We start from the raw sequence: 13,777 nt of genomic DNA on the forward strand, positions 1-13,777 counted from the left end.
TCTCCGGACCAGCCGAACGCGTGCGTGTTACCGTCTGACAGTGGAGTCATCCGTACCTCACCACATCCACTGCTCCAGCTCGAACTTTGGGGTCGCTTCCCATTATAGACACGCTAGCGGCGAACGACCCGTCGATGCTGAAAACAACAAACTCGGTGCCTTTGGGTACAACAGTGAGATAACTGTCTGCGACTGTATGGTCGCCTCTGTTAGAGACACAGCAGAGGAAAGAAAAGAAGCACAGGTTACAGCAATGGCAGCTAGAATTTCGAGGTATAGGGCATGAAAACCCTGTCAGATTTCTTGCACTGCTGGCATGTTTTGCATAGTTAAACTTTTTTTTTTTAAATCAAAAGACAAAGATTAAGTTAGTAAATACAAAAGGCAGCTTTAAATTATTTCACCCCTTGAAAACAACAAACGTCATTTCAAGGTTTAAGGTCATGTCCCTGCATCTGAATCTGATTTAAGGTCAGACTTTGAGTAGACCATGCCAAAAACCTTCATTTTTTATTTTTTATAAAATATTCACACTTCTGCAACTACTGTGCAAAACCACCATCTGGTGTGGTTTGGATCACCGTTCTGCTGCATAACCCAATTGGGCTTGAGCTTACTGATGGTGACCAAAGATGATGGTAGAAAGCAGAATTCATGGTTCCAATAATTACGGCAAGTCTTTCAGATTCTGAAGCAGCAAAGCAACTTTGAGACCATCACACTACTGCATTTAATGCACCGCTGGACCGGCGGTGCATTAAATCTTGTCCTGGGCTCTTTAGTGACTCCCTCCATGAGTTGCTTCTACCCTCTTGGGGTGATTTTAGTAGACGGGTCACTCTTGGGAGGGTTTACCACTGTTTCATTCTTTGTGGTTCTCACTCTGGTTCGCTGGAGTCCAACAGCCTCAGATAGGCCTTTGTGACTCTGTTTAATCTGTTGGTTTGTTTTTTTACTTTAGAGTGAGGCATGTTTTGTTCATATTTCAGATCTTTGAGCTTACTTCATGTTGTCAGAGAGGTTCTACGTCTTTAGGTGATTTCTGGGGGTAATCATTTGCTCTGTCACATAGAGACCGGTTGGTTATTTTAATATTAATTATTATTTTTTGATGAACTGAAACCTTTATTTTTTTTATTTTTTTTTATTTTTTATTTTTTTCCCAGTGTCCTGTCTAGCACTATGGCAATAGGAATTGATATCTCAATGCCAGATGGAGCTCGACAGATTTTGCTTTTACAAGTGGAGCAAACAGCTTTCGCCATAGTGCTCCACTTGATTTATGCTTGTAAATAGCTTTATTATGATTCCTGCAAGGAGAATTTCAAATTATATGGACATGACAATGGGAGAGTAAAGGAAGAACAAAAAGTGAAAGAAAAGAAAAAAAAAAAGAGTAGAGGTGAAAGAAAGAGGAGATAAAAGGAAGAGAATGATAAAACGTCCTCTGTCTGCTCCATCACCTGGAAAGATACACAAAAAGAACAGCACAACCAACAGACATAAAGCAACAGATACACTCGAATAACACCTAGATGCCATTGCTAAATCATATATATTATTATGTAAGCTGACATGTGTAATGTGATATTTGAAAAAAGAAAGTGACACAACATAAATAAATAAATAAATAAATTATAAGAAGAACTGAAACCTTTAGATGTGAATTAAAAAAACAAATAATAGATCAAATTAATCACTTTAAAATACTTTTTTTTTTTCACAGCAAGGTATGTGCTTCTGGGACTTGCGAGTACTCATACCTGACCACCATTTTAACGGGATACACTCCAATACCCAGTCTTTTGTTCGCTGGGAGAACGTAAGAGACGCGCCCACTGCTATTAGTGAGCTCTGTATCGAAGTAGACCCACTCCCCAGATGGAGGCTGGGTCATGATGTGGATGTCGATCTGCAGGGGAAAAAAAAGATAAAAAGTTTTAGCCTGTCACAGACACTGTGGTTAATTGATTTCACAGTAACCCCTTGTTTCCTTTCTTCACAGCTGAGCGGTTTAACGGGCACCTTTTCTCCGGTGAGAGTGACCATGTCCAGAGGCCCGTACATGAACCGTCCCGTTACTGTCTGCACGCCGTCCTCCGTGAAGACGGCATCGTTCACACGATGGTTAGCCGTCACGTTCTGTGAAAGCGACCAAAACAGATATTCAGTTTTTGCCTTAGTTTTAACAGTTTTTCCAACGTATAAATCCCCTATTTAAACTCAGACTAACTATGCCATCACACACACACACAATATGGTTATTGCCTATTTCCATTTATCATTAATTTATCCATCCATATCCATAAAGTCAGCGCTTTTTGGAGTTTCTGTATGTAAAGCCTGGCTAACAAGAAAAAAATCCCACCCGTATTTTGACGTGAGTCCTTTTGCGAAGCCACTTCTCCCGAGGTTTGGAGGGCGTAAATTCAGACACTTCTTTACCGTCCAGCTCCAATATGCTTGAGTTCTCATGTCTCATTACCTACAGAAGCAAAGGGGAGACCAAAACAGACAAACTTTAAAGGAAATATTTTATGAAAATAAAAAAAAAATTTATTTACTGATGTTGAGCAGCGTGCTATATGTAGTAAAATAAGGTTTCACTTTGGCTCATCTCTGACAAGTCGTTTGCTTCGGCCTCGTCAATGAGCAACCGATCTGGGTTTATAATTATGAAGATGCTCTATTACTGGTAAGATACAGTATTAAAGGGTTGATACAGAATTTTGAAGAGAGGTTTGGGGAAGTTATTTTTCTTAACAGCCAATACCTAGAGTAGAATGTCATATCATTGTGAACTTAAAAGTGACCTATTTTACTTCCTTTTAACATTTAGGATCAGTCTATAGGCTATACAAAATATGTTCATTAAATTTTTGCATAAAATCATTCTCAGATAATGAGATTGCACCTCCCTAGTTTCATCTATTCTACGCTCTTTTCAGAAAGAGCAGTTTTAGTGATTTCAAAGAGTAAACGACTGGATAACTCTTAATAATAGATGAGGGCACAAACCTGTCTGAGTAGGAACGAGACGACATCTGTGGACTCCCAGTAGGAGGCGTGGAAGAGATGAGGCAGAGCCACAGTTGGGAACGCTGTCAGAGCATCAGGACAGTACAGAGCATAGTCCATCCGCTTACTGCCCCACCACCGAGACGCAACTATAGCAGGCAGGAGCAAAGAGAGACAATCAGCGCTTTCTCTATGTTGATGACTGCGGTGAGGTTCTTCCTCACAGAGGTGAAGAGTTCAGAAGGGTTCTATGTCTGAAGCATGACCAAGGCTTTAACTAAGAGGCTCTATGAATGAAAACAGACAGTGACAAAGTGTCACACCGGGAGGGTTTAAAACGCAAACTTGCAGGAAGGTAACCGCTCAGTGAGTCTAAGGAAATCTCATGCAAGTCACTTTATTGTTTTCAAGTAAACCAGAATTTCTGGACATGTACGACAAGGGGTAAGATTGCTTTTTAACGTTATTATTTCTAGAAACAGGGCTACCGAGGAGAATTATGTGAGATCAGAAGAGGCAAGAAGATGGGCACAGCACAGGGAATGACGGTAGGTCCTACAGTCCCATAGCACCCCTCACTATCATTCTCTTACTACAGCTCCCAGGGTACCTTGCTCTATGCTCTTCAGCAGCCTGGGCGATGGGGGCACCGAGCTGGTGTCTGTGATGTCAGATGTGACATCAGTGAGGTCAGAGGTCATGTCAGAGCTAAGATCTGAGCTCTGCTCAGATTCCACACCATTAGCTCTTGGGAACACCCGGCGGATTTTGTTGTGCAAGCGAACAGTCGCGCTCCGAGAGACAAACCTATTGTAAGGCACCTGTAACAGCAGGCTGGGTCTTTTTGAGTGCCTCACTTCACATTTGTTTGCTGGAGTCGGGGCGGATGAAGGGAGTAAACAACAGGGTCAGCGTTGTTCCAAGACCAAAACTGCAGTCAGCCTGAGGCTTAGGTGTAAACTTACTTGTGGCAATGTTGGTAGCGGTGTAAGAGTCTGCTAAGCCAGACACCTGGCTGGCTATGCTGGCCTCGCTGGCCCTGCGACTGCAGCGAAGATGGGGGACACCTGGCGATGTCGACGCTGGGCACAGGCCATCAGCATATAAAGTGGACTGAAGAGTATCAGCTGTTGAAATAAAGAAGAGAGCGAGGAAGTCACTACACCAGAAACAGAGCTTAGAGGTGTAGTCCAACCAATGAGCTTGTCAGGTTAGGGGTGCAACACCGTCACGCTCTGTGTTGATGATGGGCCCAGACACCGGCAGGGAAAAGGAAATACAAAAAAGAAAGGAATGATCCAATAAAATGAGATGTCACACCGTTACATACACAAGGACCAAAGGGATCGCAGGGAACCTAAAGCAGAATGCTACACAACTGGATGGAACAAGAACCAAAACTGAGACAGTTAAGGAATTTTTCCATCGCCCCAACCCCCACCACCCCGCACCACTCTAATCGTCCCAATTCATGAAACATGTCATCTCGAGGCACTTTACAAAGTCAAATTCAATCAGATTATACAGATTGGTTAAAAATGTCCTATATAAGGGAACCAGCTGATTGCTTCAAAGTCCCGACAAAACTTCACAGCTATCAGTTTAGTGAATCCAGTGTTTCCCTCTACGTAGTATTGTTAATTTTCTCCCCCTCGCCCCACTGTCGGCTGGCTGGCCACGCCCATGGCCAATCACTGACTAGCAGCCGGCTCACATAAGAGCACTACTCTACTCGATAACCACCGTACTACCTGCTGAGTAGGGTCGAGAACACTCGCAGTCAAAAAACTCTCAAAGCGCGCAGAGTAGAGTAGCGTACGGCTCAGCGGAGTCCATGGAAAAGTCCCATAACTGAATGTGTGTGTGAAAAGGGTGTAAATAATTATACTTAACAAAACAGACACATTAAGAAAAATATGCAAGTAACACAAACTAGAAAACCAACAAAAAGTCCAGCAGAACAAATATGTAAAGGATTTGCAGCCTGAAACAAAGTCAGGCAGTGTAAATAATCAACCAAACAGCTTTAATGGTTTTGCTTTTTACAACACTTTATTTTATTTTTTTTACCAAACAGTTACTCTGACTGGAAACCCTTTGCGTTTTCAGTTCTCCGTGTGTGTTTCACACCACTTCCTCCTTCAGTGTACGCTACTGCACACTGCACACATCTTGGTTGTTTAGAGATTAATATAACAGCATCCACCTAAACCGTAAGATGTTTTGTAGACGGGCGAAGTTTTAAGACCAAATTCTCCTTGCTCTCTCAAACTAGCTTCAGCCTCTGGTACTGACTAATTAAGATTTATCCTAAACGAAAACACAAAGACCCTCACTTCAAAAACGATGACCTAGCCCTCTAACAGTCATTGTCCGTTTGCTCCAGTTTGGTTTCCAACAACTCTCAGAGTAACAGTCTTGCCATGTCTGTCGTAGTGTGGGCTATTTACCACTAAACAGCAAACAGCTGAATGAGATAAGGAGCGGTACTGATAGTTTACCCTCAGTGTGGACCAGAGAGGTCTGGGAGTTCAGGACCGGGACAAGGATGGAGGTCTCGCTGGCAGGACTCTCGTGGCAGCGGTGGGAGGTTGCACCGCCAGACTCCATCAGAAGCTGCGGGTTACTCTGAACAGTGTCAACTGAAAACCCAAAGATAGAAAAGGAAGGGAAAGGGCCAGCCGACAATTACTGATGTTTAAAGAGCGTTGCGTCGCAGCGAATAGGCTGAGAATGTGTGTGTGTGCAGTCAAACCTAAGAGAGCTGAGAGTCCATCACCCAGGGGAAAGCGCTGGTAGCGAGGGATGCTGAGGGGAGGCAACAGGTGGAACCTCTTTTCAAGGAGAGGCTCGAGGCGGGAGGCAGAGGGGTCTGCCGGATGAAACAGGTTGTAAACCTGCTGACAGGCTGGACGTAGGGCAGCCACTGCAGCAGGGACAGAGATAAAAGGCATAAAGAGGCTCAGAATGAGAGAGTGGAGGGTTGACTGTGATATTCACAACCGCTAAATGAGGACCAGCAGACTCTGTTATTAGAAATGTTATCATTTACAGTTGCACTTTATCAAGGCAATTATCATTTTCTCCACATCAGTGTTGTCATAACCAGAAATTTCAGTTTATTTCATTGGGCTGATGTGATAGTACAACACAGCAACGTCCACGATTGCAAAGTGGGAGTCCATAGCTACGCTCCCTGCTCCTCATCATGGCCGTTTCTCAATAAGCGTATTTGAGCGCTCTCGTGTGCTCGTGACACGTCATCAGCCTCACGTCATCAGCCTCACGTCATCAGCCTCATGTCATCAGCCCCAGCACGGTCCCAATCGCCAAGACCACCAGACCGAGTACGGACCAAATCCCCGGAGCTTGTTCTCGCCCCGCCCTTTTTACCGAGCCTGCATCAGAGCAGACCTGTCCATTCTTCAGACTGACCGCTTTCCCAGAATGCACTGCGGTGTAATTTTTTTTAATATTTGTTAGGCTTTTTTGGATATTAAAAATATTATTGTTTTAAAAATGTTTTCAATACAATATGGTGTAGCGTATAAATAGTTCGGTATGTTAAAAAAAGGCTGAAGGACTTAAATTATAATTTATTTAACAGAAAATATTACCTCTCACATTCAACAATGAATACATTATTCATACAATTATTTAATTTTATCATCAATATAAGTAATAATTTATTATCTACTAATAACAGGAGGGGAAATGCAGGTCCAGACGAGCCTGTGCATGTGTGCTGATGTTCACGAGTTCACGAGTTCGCTTCTGTTTCAATACACAGAGATACGTTCTGCGTGCTCCAGTTCTCCCCAAGTCCATACTTGGCCAAGAACGGACTTGACGAGAACGTGAGTCCATACTTTCGTTCTCGTGAATTGAGAAACGGCCCATGTCTATCTAGGGCTTCCCCACTTTTCACCGACCTGTCTGCTGTCATCATTAAAGTTCTGTAACAAACCTCTGATGCCTTTACAGCTGGATTTATATGCAGAGGTTGCATCACATACATATTATATAAATGTATTTACTAATTAGGTCATTTCTGAGGCCATTTGATTGCACTGCATTTTATAACAGGGGTAACAAAGGATTTAGGTACAAATGTCCCCTACATTCTTGAGTTTTTTTTCACTATTATTTGTCTTCCATTTCATAACCTGCACTACTTTGTACTGGTCAGTCAAATTGAATCTGAATAAAAATACATTTAAGCTTGTGGCTGTAACGTGACATAAAACAGCCAAAGGGGCATTGTTATTTTTGCTAAGCATTTACTGTATGACTCAGACTTCACTATGCTAAGCCAATGTTTTCTTGTCCTTCGTCCTTGAACTTTCCCAGTAAAAATAAAGAAAACGTGTAAATGTTGTGTTAACCGATCTAACAAACGGGTGCGATTGCAAATCTGTTCAAACAGCTGCAAGAGAGAATCTTTTCCCACCCGAATCCCAAAAGGTCACAGCAGAGTCTGACCGATGGCGTCACGAGCCCATCCATCACGTATTCATGTCTGTCAGCCTCTGAGATCAGAAACATGAACTCTGACCTCTGACACCTGCTTCCCAGCTGCTCCAGAGACGCAGCTCTCACACAGCAAAGTGACACTTAGACCTTCTCCCTGCAGCAGCCTGTCAGACAATGTCAACTGTAAAACACATAGAACTTCCTCACCATCTAAGGAGGGGACCACAGTCTTCCTCAGCGCAAGCACCAGCCCCAGAGGAGAGCCGAACAGGAAGAAGTCGGTCACCTCAAAGTCGAACTTTCCCAAGGAGCCCCCCTCCAGCATGGTGCTGTTGCTGGAGCGCCGGGAGCCGGGCTCCCCGTGGAGAACGCTGGAGTGCAGGCTGCTCGGGGAGGAACAGTGAAAGCACGCATGAGCTGCAACTCTGCAGTTTGTTTAGGCAAGTTGTGTTTCTCTTTATGTCACCTGGAGAGGAAGGCTTGGTGGTGCTTGATGGTGTCCAGCTCGTAGGTGGAGGAGTCGCTCCGCTTGCGGGGGAGCTGTTTCTTTGGGTCGTCGGGCCCCGAGCTGCGAGGGATGTCGATGTTGCTGCGGCTGAGATGGCGGCTTCCCTCGAGGGATGGTGAGGACGGGGAGATGCTGTTTATGATAATACCAGGAGAAAGAAGTTCTGTGTCCTAGGAAACCAAAGATGGAGAATTGTCTTTCATTATCCCCTTTTAGTTGTTAGTTCGCTGTCAGGTTTTTCAGTGCAGAAAGGCTTGAAGCTAATGTCTTGAATTTTCAATCTTCACACACAGAATGGTTTCCTACTGTTTGGTATTTTATTGTCCGTGCAAGCAGCATGACTGCGTTGAGATTAATGTAGAATGATTCATGGTCTTTGCATCTCAAGTCCACTCCGTTTCACTTCTTAGTGAAAGCTCTAGTTGGTTAGCGAACTAAATATTTAAAGACCAAGTACACGAGATAAATGCTTATTGGATTTCCGACATCTTTAAACAAAAAGCTGTTCAAATCAGGATCCCGTTTCAGATAGCCTTGGTTAACAAACATCTCCCCAAACTTTTGCCTGAAGTTTAGTTAAATCTAATGTTTAACAAGAAATCAAAGATTTTGAAATGCATGCAGAACGTTTTTTGTTTTTGTTTTGTTTTGTTTTTTTATCCTTAGTTTTCCTGTAAACGGTGATGTTTAAAAGGGGTTTATAGATTTACTCAGTTTTTGGCATTTTTGTCATTCTTAAAAGATTCAGATCATCAAAAAATTAATACCCAACAAAGATAACCGTAGTAAATTCTGCTTAAACAGCTGTTTTCAAATTATTATTTTGCTTATTAAGGGAACTTCATATTTTATTTTTGTTCTGTTTCCTTTGCTAAACCCAGACCTGATTACAACCAGACCTGTAGAATCAAAAAAGCTCTTGAATAGAAACTGACAGACAACATGAAGGAGTGTAAAAGACCTCCAAAAGCAACACATCAACCCCCATGCTAAAGATATTCAAGAACAGATGAGAAACTATTAGTATCTAGATGAAAAAGGTTTGGGGATTCCAGAGAGCGACAGTAAAACACCCCCTTCAAAAATGGAGAGAAAATGGAACAATGCAACACAGTACCCAGACTAATATTACTCCATCTTAGACAACTCATCCAGGACCAAGACCAACACCTAAAGCTCTGCACACCTCTGGGCATAGAATGACATCCATGGCAGAGTTCAAAGGCCAAAACCACTGCTGACCGAAACAAACCTAAATAATAATATAATCCCACATGTGCCTAAAAACCTTATAAGGGTTACATCTGGTGTACGCTACATAGCATTTTAAAAAGAAAGGCATCATACTGAGAGTCAAACATGGTGGTGGTAGTGTGATGGTCCAGGGTTGTCTTTGTAACTAATGGAACAATAAACGTCTGTTCTCTACCAGAAAGCCTGGAGGAGAGTCTTTATCCATCAGATTATCACCCTAAATTCAAGCAAAATAGGACAATGATCTAAAGTAAGCCCACCTCAATACCAAAAAAGATTATGTAAGGCCTATTCTGATTCAGGAGCTGTGGCATGATCTTAAACCGGTCATGCCAAAAAAAAAAAAAAAAAAAAAAAAAGAAACTTCTCAAAAACCGCTGAGTGAAAAACAATCTTGCACAGAAGTTTTTGAAGGCCACAATTCCTCAACAGCGAGTGAGTACCAGTTATCACTAAACAAGGTTAGGTCGATATGGATTCATTTCTACAAAACAAATTAAACCATCTTTTAAATACATTTTTAATTCACTCCAGTTATCTGTGTTTGATATTTTTCTGGGGTAATCTGAAACATTCCATTGTGTCAAAAAAAAAAGTTTGTGAGGGTTTAAATACTGTTTAATGTCAACGTATAATGCCATGAAATGACATCACATGCTGATTGGACATTATCATCTCTATTAGTAATGAGGGATGTCCGTAATGTCATTGAAACATTTTAGACTTTTATTTTATTGTCTTTCACAAAGCCAACAGCACTCATGTAGGTGTTTGCAACTCACCCAACTGTCACAAGCTGTAAATGTGGTTTGATTTACGCTGATGCGTGGTTGAAAGACATATTGGCATTTTCAACCATTAGATGTCACTACTTCCTGCATACTGCTCCCTAAAAGTTTCACCTGAAGTGAAATAAAATGTTTTTTTTTTTTGTTGTTGTTTTAGTTATGACTTCCGTTTGATTGTATGTGGCCTACCTGTTGTTTGTTAAAGAAAGAAAAATTAGTACCAACTGCATTTCCTGCAAAAACATTTTCAAAATGATCATGGCAGTTGAAATGCCCTCACCTCAAATTTAACAATATCTTGCAAAATTGTGATTGGTAACTGATCAAACCATGATATTTGATATATTTGAACAAATACGTCTTCAAAAACATTTCCTTGGACAGAAACAGATTAACTATGAGTAATACCTCTCTGCTAGCCATTTCTTTACACACAAAGGACCTGATCATAGGGCTGGACAATACAGAAAAAAAACTGATAAAAATAGATATATCGATCAATATAAAAAATTAGCAGAAAATTCAAAATATACATTTTAAGAGCAGCCCTGGTCATCTTATGTAGTTGCTTAATGACCTATTTTTAAATAAACAAACAAACATACAAACCTGTTATCCAACCAACTTTTTAACAAACCACAGGTTTTTTAAAAGAACACCTGCTCCCTGAACTCTGTGAAGGGGGCGGAGCTTAGTGACGGAGCGTTCCTGGGTCTGTGTTTGTGATTGGTTGGGAGGATGTAATGACTGCAGTATTAACCTACATGATAGGCTAGGATGCAAAGGGGAGGGGGGGACTCTTCTTCTATGAAACTTTTTATTTAGCCTTTTTTTCCCCTCCATCGCACAACGCATCTATCAATCGATATCTATTGTTACTGACTTATCGTCCGGCCCTACCTGATCATCGAAAGGTCTATACGTATTAAACAGGTTCAACCTAACTAGAGTGTGCAAAGCTGATCTTCAAACCAGGAGCAAAGCTTTTTGCATGAGCAGAACAGTGAGTACAACCATTTTTGCATGTGTGCCTTCATAAATCATATGTCAATGACCAAACCACGCAAATTTATGGGAGGGGGGTATGAAAATGTAGATACTACCCGCAAAGCAATTTATCAAAGCTGAAACTGATAGTGGAGGCAGTTTTTGTCTCTCTATTTAGTACCTTTGAAAGTCAGATCCGCACAAAAATACCTGCGGTCCTTCTGGCCAGAAAGGAGGCACTGGTATAACGACAGATGAAGGAGAGAGAGTCTGACTGCATGGGAACATATTCTGACGGTCTTAGGTCTGATGGTGCCGGAGTGGGTGTGTGTGGGCGTTGATCGCGCTCTCTGTCTTTCACTCAGCTGCACACCAAGCTCCCATTGAAGCGATCGCTGTGCAACTTCAGATCTAGTTCTCATTCATAAAACGGTAAAATTGCAGAAAAGTTTTGGGTCCATATTAAATGGGGACAGATTGTGCAAAATGTGGACTGTTATTCTGGGACGTGTGGTCATTCTTAGAGCGGCGGGTCCGTAAGTTATCTAAAACTCTATCCATGCCGGGTCGCGTGGGGAGAGTCAGGGTAAACCGTGGATAGACCTCTCCATGTTGTTATTTCATTTTAAATAGTTATTATTACCTCCAGCGACCGGAGGGAGGTTTCAGTCAACAGGACAGGAGAAGCTCTGCTCAGCTGTCAGATTTGATGTGGTCAGGGTCACTGATATATGAACAGGTAGAATAATGATAAACAGTGATAAATCTGATTTGTCAACTGTAATATTTTCCTATTAAATTCAGACATAAAAGGTTGTTCTTCTTTTTTTTAGAACTTCTGCTTACAAAACAACCTTTTTTCCTTTATTTTTTAATAGTAATTAATATTCTCTCTAAGCAAAAGTCAAAGAGCAGAAGTTCTCTATTATTTGAAAAGGTTTTGTGTGTCCTGGGTGTCTGGCGGAGATTATGTGAAGGATTTGATCTTCCTCATTCTATTACAGCAGCTCCCAAACAGCCAGTAGTGCACGCAATTTACTCATTTAAATGAGGCGGACCAAATCCGTTTTGCACGTTTTATCCACTGGGGACCCAATGTTTGAAGATCAGCCGCAACACGCCCACTTATTGCCCACAGTTATTTTTCTTTCCATGCAATTAAGCGCTCCTTGTTTAGAATCGTTGAAGATCAGGCCCTTAAAGGTCCAGTGTTCTGGAACAGATGATGTTCTGCACCGCAGCACAGATGTAACTTGCAACACATCCATTTGTGTCGTTATTACAAAGAAACTGACCTCGGTAGGAGCCAAATCTTTACGCTGCTCTGGAGCCAGAAATTTCCTGAAATCTGATTTGACTGAATAGATCTTACAGCTTGGCTCTGAATGGCAGCTCTGTCTGGCCGATTGACGCGATGCGGGAATCTTTCGATTTCTTTCCACAATTGATAATAATTTTAACCAAAAACCTGTCATTGTCAGAGAGATGTGAGGTATACCTGGACACTAATGGTGCTGCCCCGCCTGCTGCTGTTCTGGCTCTCTGACACCGTCACGGAGCTGCTGCAGAGCGCATCGAAGCCCAGGATTCCTCCCACACAGTCCCCGATCACACACACCTGTAGTTGAGGCCAAAAAAACAATAGAAACTCAAAGGCAAAACTGCTTGATCCAAACATTTAAGACGCAACAAGTCTGTACTCCACCATCACACACTGACCTGGCCAGTGAAAGACGCTCCCTCTGGAGACTTGATGAAGTCGCCGTAAACCTGATTGGCTCTGAGGATCACCGCTGCCACCGCGTCTTGGTACTGCGGCGCAGATGTGGCCAGAAGAGGCAGAGCGGCCAGCGGGATGTGGTCCTGGCTGCTGGACAGGCAGCTCTCGTCGTAGCTGTAGGGGCTTAGGCTGCACGTCGGTAAGGTGGAGTTTTAGTTTTCTCCGCAGTGGACTGAGCCGTTTTTACAATGCGCTAATTAAAAAGCGCTCATCACTCACTTGGAGACGAGCGAAAAGGCGTCGACACACACAGCGGGACAGGGGACCATCCGGATGGCGATGCGTCCCAGCGCTGTGGGGTAGTGGACCCTCATCACCGTCTCAAAGGCCCCGCTCAGAGTGTTCACGTCTCCCTGCTTACTGTTCTGTTCACCTGCAGCCCAGCATGCCAGGGTTAGTCATTTCATTTGGCTCAGCTGGCTTTGAAAAGCAAAACAACTTTCTTTAACTTTTCTGAAGTATTTTAGCATGTTTGACGTCTCCATCACTGTAGGAAATCTGAATGAATGAATGTTCCTCAAATGAAGGAAAAACATTTTATCAATAAACTAATTGTATCATGTTTCTATCTCTACGGTGGTTCTCTTTACACTTTCCTCGAGTTTATATAAAAAATTCTCGCGTTTGATAGTTTCAATGCAGCTACATTAGCAGATTTTATCTCGGGTCAAGCCACACTGCAAAAACAGAACTAAAAATAAGTACAATTTTCTTGAAATTAGTGTATTTGTCCTTGATTTGAGCAGGTAAATAAGATTATCTGCCAATGGAAGGAGTATTTTTACCCTTAAAATAAGATAATTAGATATAATGCACTTGAAATAAGTTGATGGAGATAAGTTCTTCCTATTTTAAGTGTAAAAATCTTATTCCATTGGCAGATTATCTTATTTACCTGCTCAAATAGTGCAAATACACTCATTTCAAGAAACTTTTATCTTATTTTTAGTTCTGTTTTCGCAGTGCAAT

At 42.2% G+C, this 13,777-nt stretch overlaps 1 protein-coding gene across 6 annotated transcripts in view; it reads right to left on the reverse strand.

Moving 5' to 3' along the window:
* LOC105931089 (membrane-associated phosphatidylinositol transfer protein 2) overlaps window positions 1-13,777 on the reverse strand; it is a 98,783-nt gene that overhangs the window by 3,632 nt on the left and 81,374 nt on the right. For 4 of the 6 annotated variants that reach the window (XM_036140519.1, XM_036140520.1, XM_021320088.2 and 1 more), the window contains 14 exons: window positions 13,028-13,181; window positions 12,748-12,937; window positions 12,527-12,646; window positions 7,958-8,169; window positions 7,699-7,874; window positions 5,774-5,944; window positions 5,520-5,660; window positions 3,984-4,145; window positions 3,629-3,889; window positions 3,019-3,167; window positions 2,369-2,485; window positions 2,026-2,142; window positions 1,764-1,912; window positions 57-206 (listed from right to left, as the gene is read on the reverse strand). In XM_036140519.1, coding sequence (XP_035996412.1) covers window positions 57-206; window positions 1,764-1,912; window positions 2,026-2,142; window positions 2,369-2,485; window positions 3,019-3,167; window positions 3,629-3,889; window positions 3,984-4,145; window positions 5,520-5,660; window positions 5,774-5,944; window positions 7,699-7,874; window positions 7,958-8,169; window positions 12,527-12,646; window positions 12,748-12,937; window positions 13,028-13,181 — 2,269 coding nt within the window. Of the gene's footprint in view, window positions 1-56; window positions 207-1,763; window positions 1,913-2,025; window positions 2,143-2,368; window positions 2,486-3,018; window positions 3,168-3,628; window positions 4,146-5,519; window positions 5,661-5,773; window positions 5,945-7,698; window positions 7,875-7,957; window positions 8,170-12,526; window positions 12,647-12,747; window positions 12,938-13,027; window positions 13,182-13,777 lie in introns of those variants that run through there. The other 2 variants (XM_012869607.3, XM_036140521.1) reach the window with 2 other exon arrangements.

This window comes from Fundulus heteroclitus, chromosome 8 (assembly GCF_011125445.2).
Source record: "Fundulus heteroclitus isolate FHET01 chromosome 8, MU-UCD_Fhet_4.1, whole genome shotgun sequence".
Taxonomy (NCBI): Eukaryota; Metazoa; Chordata; class Actinopteri; order Cyprinodontiformes; family Fundulidae; genus Fundulus; species Fundulus heteroclitus.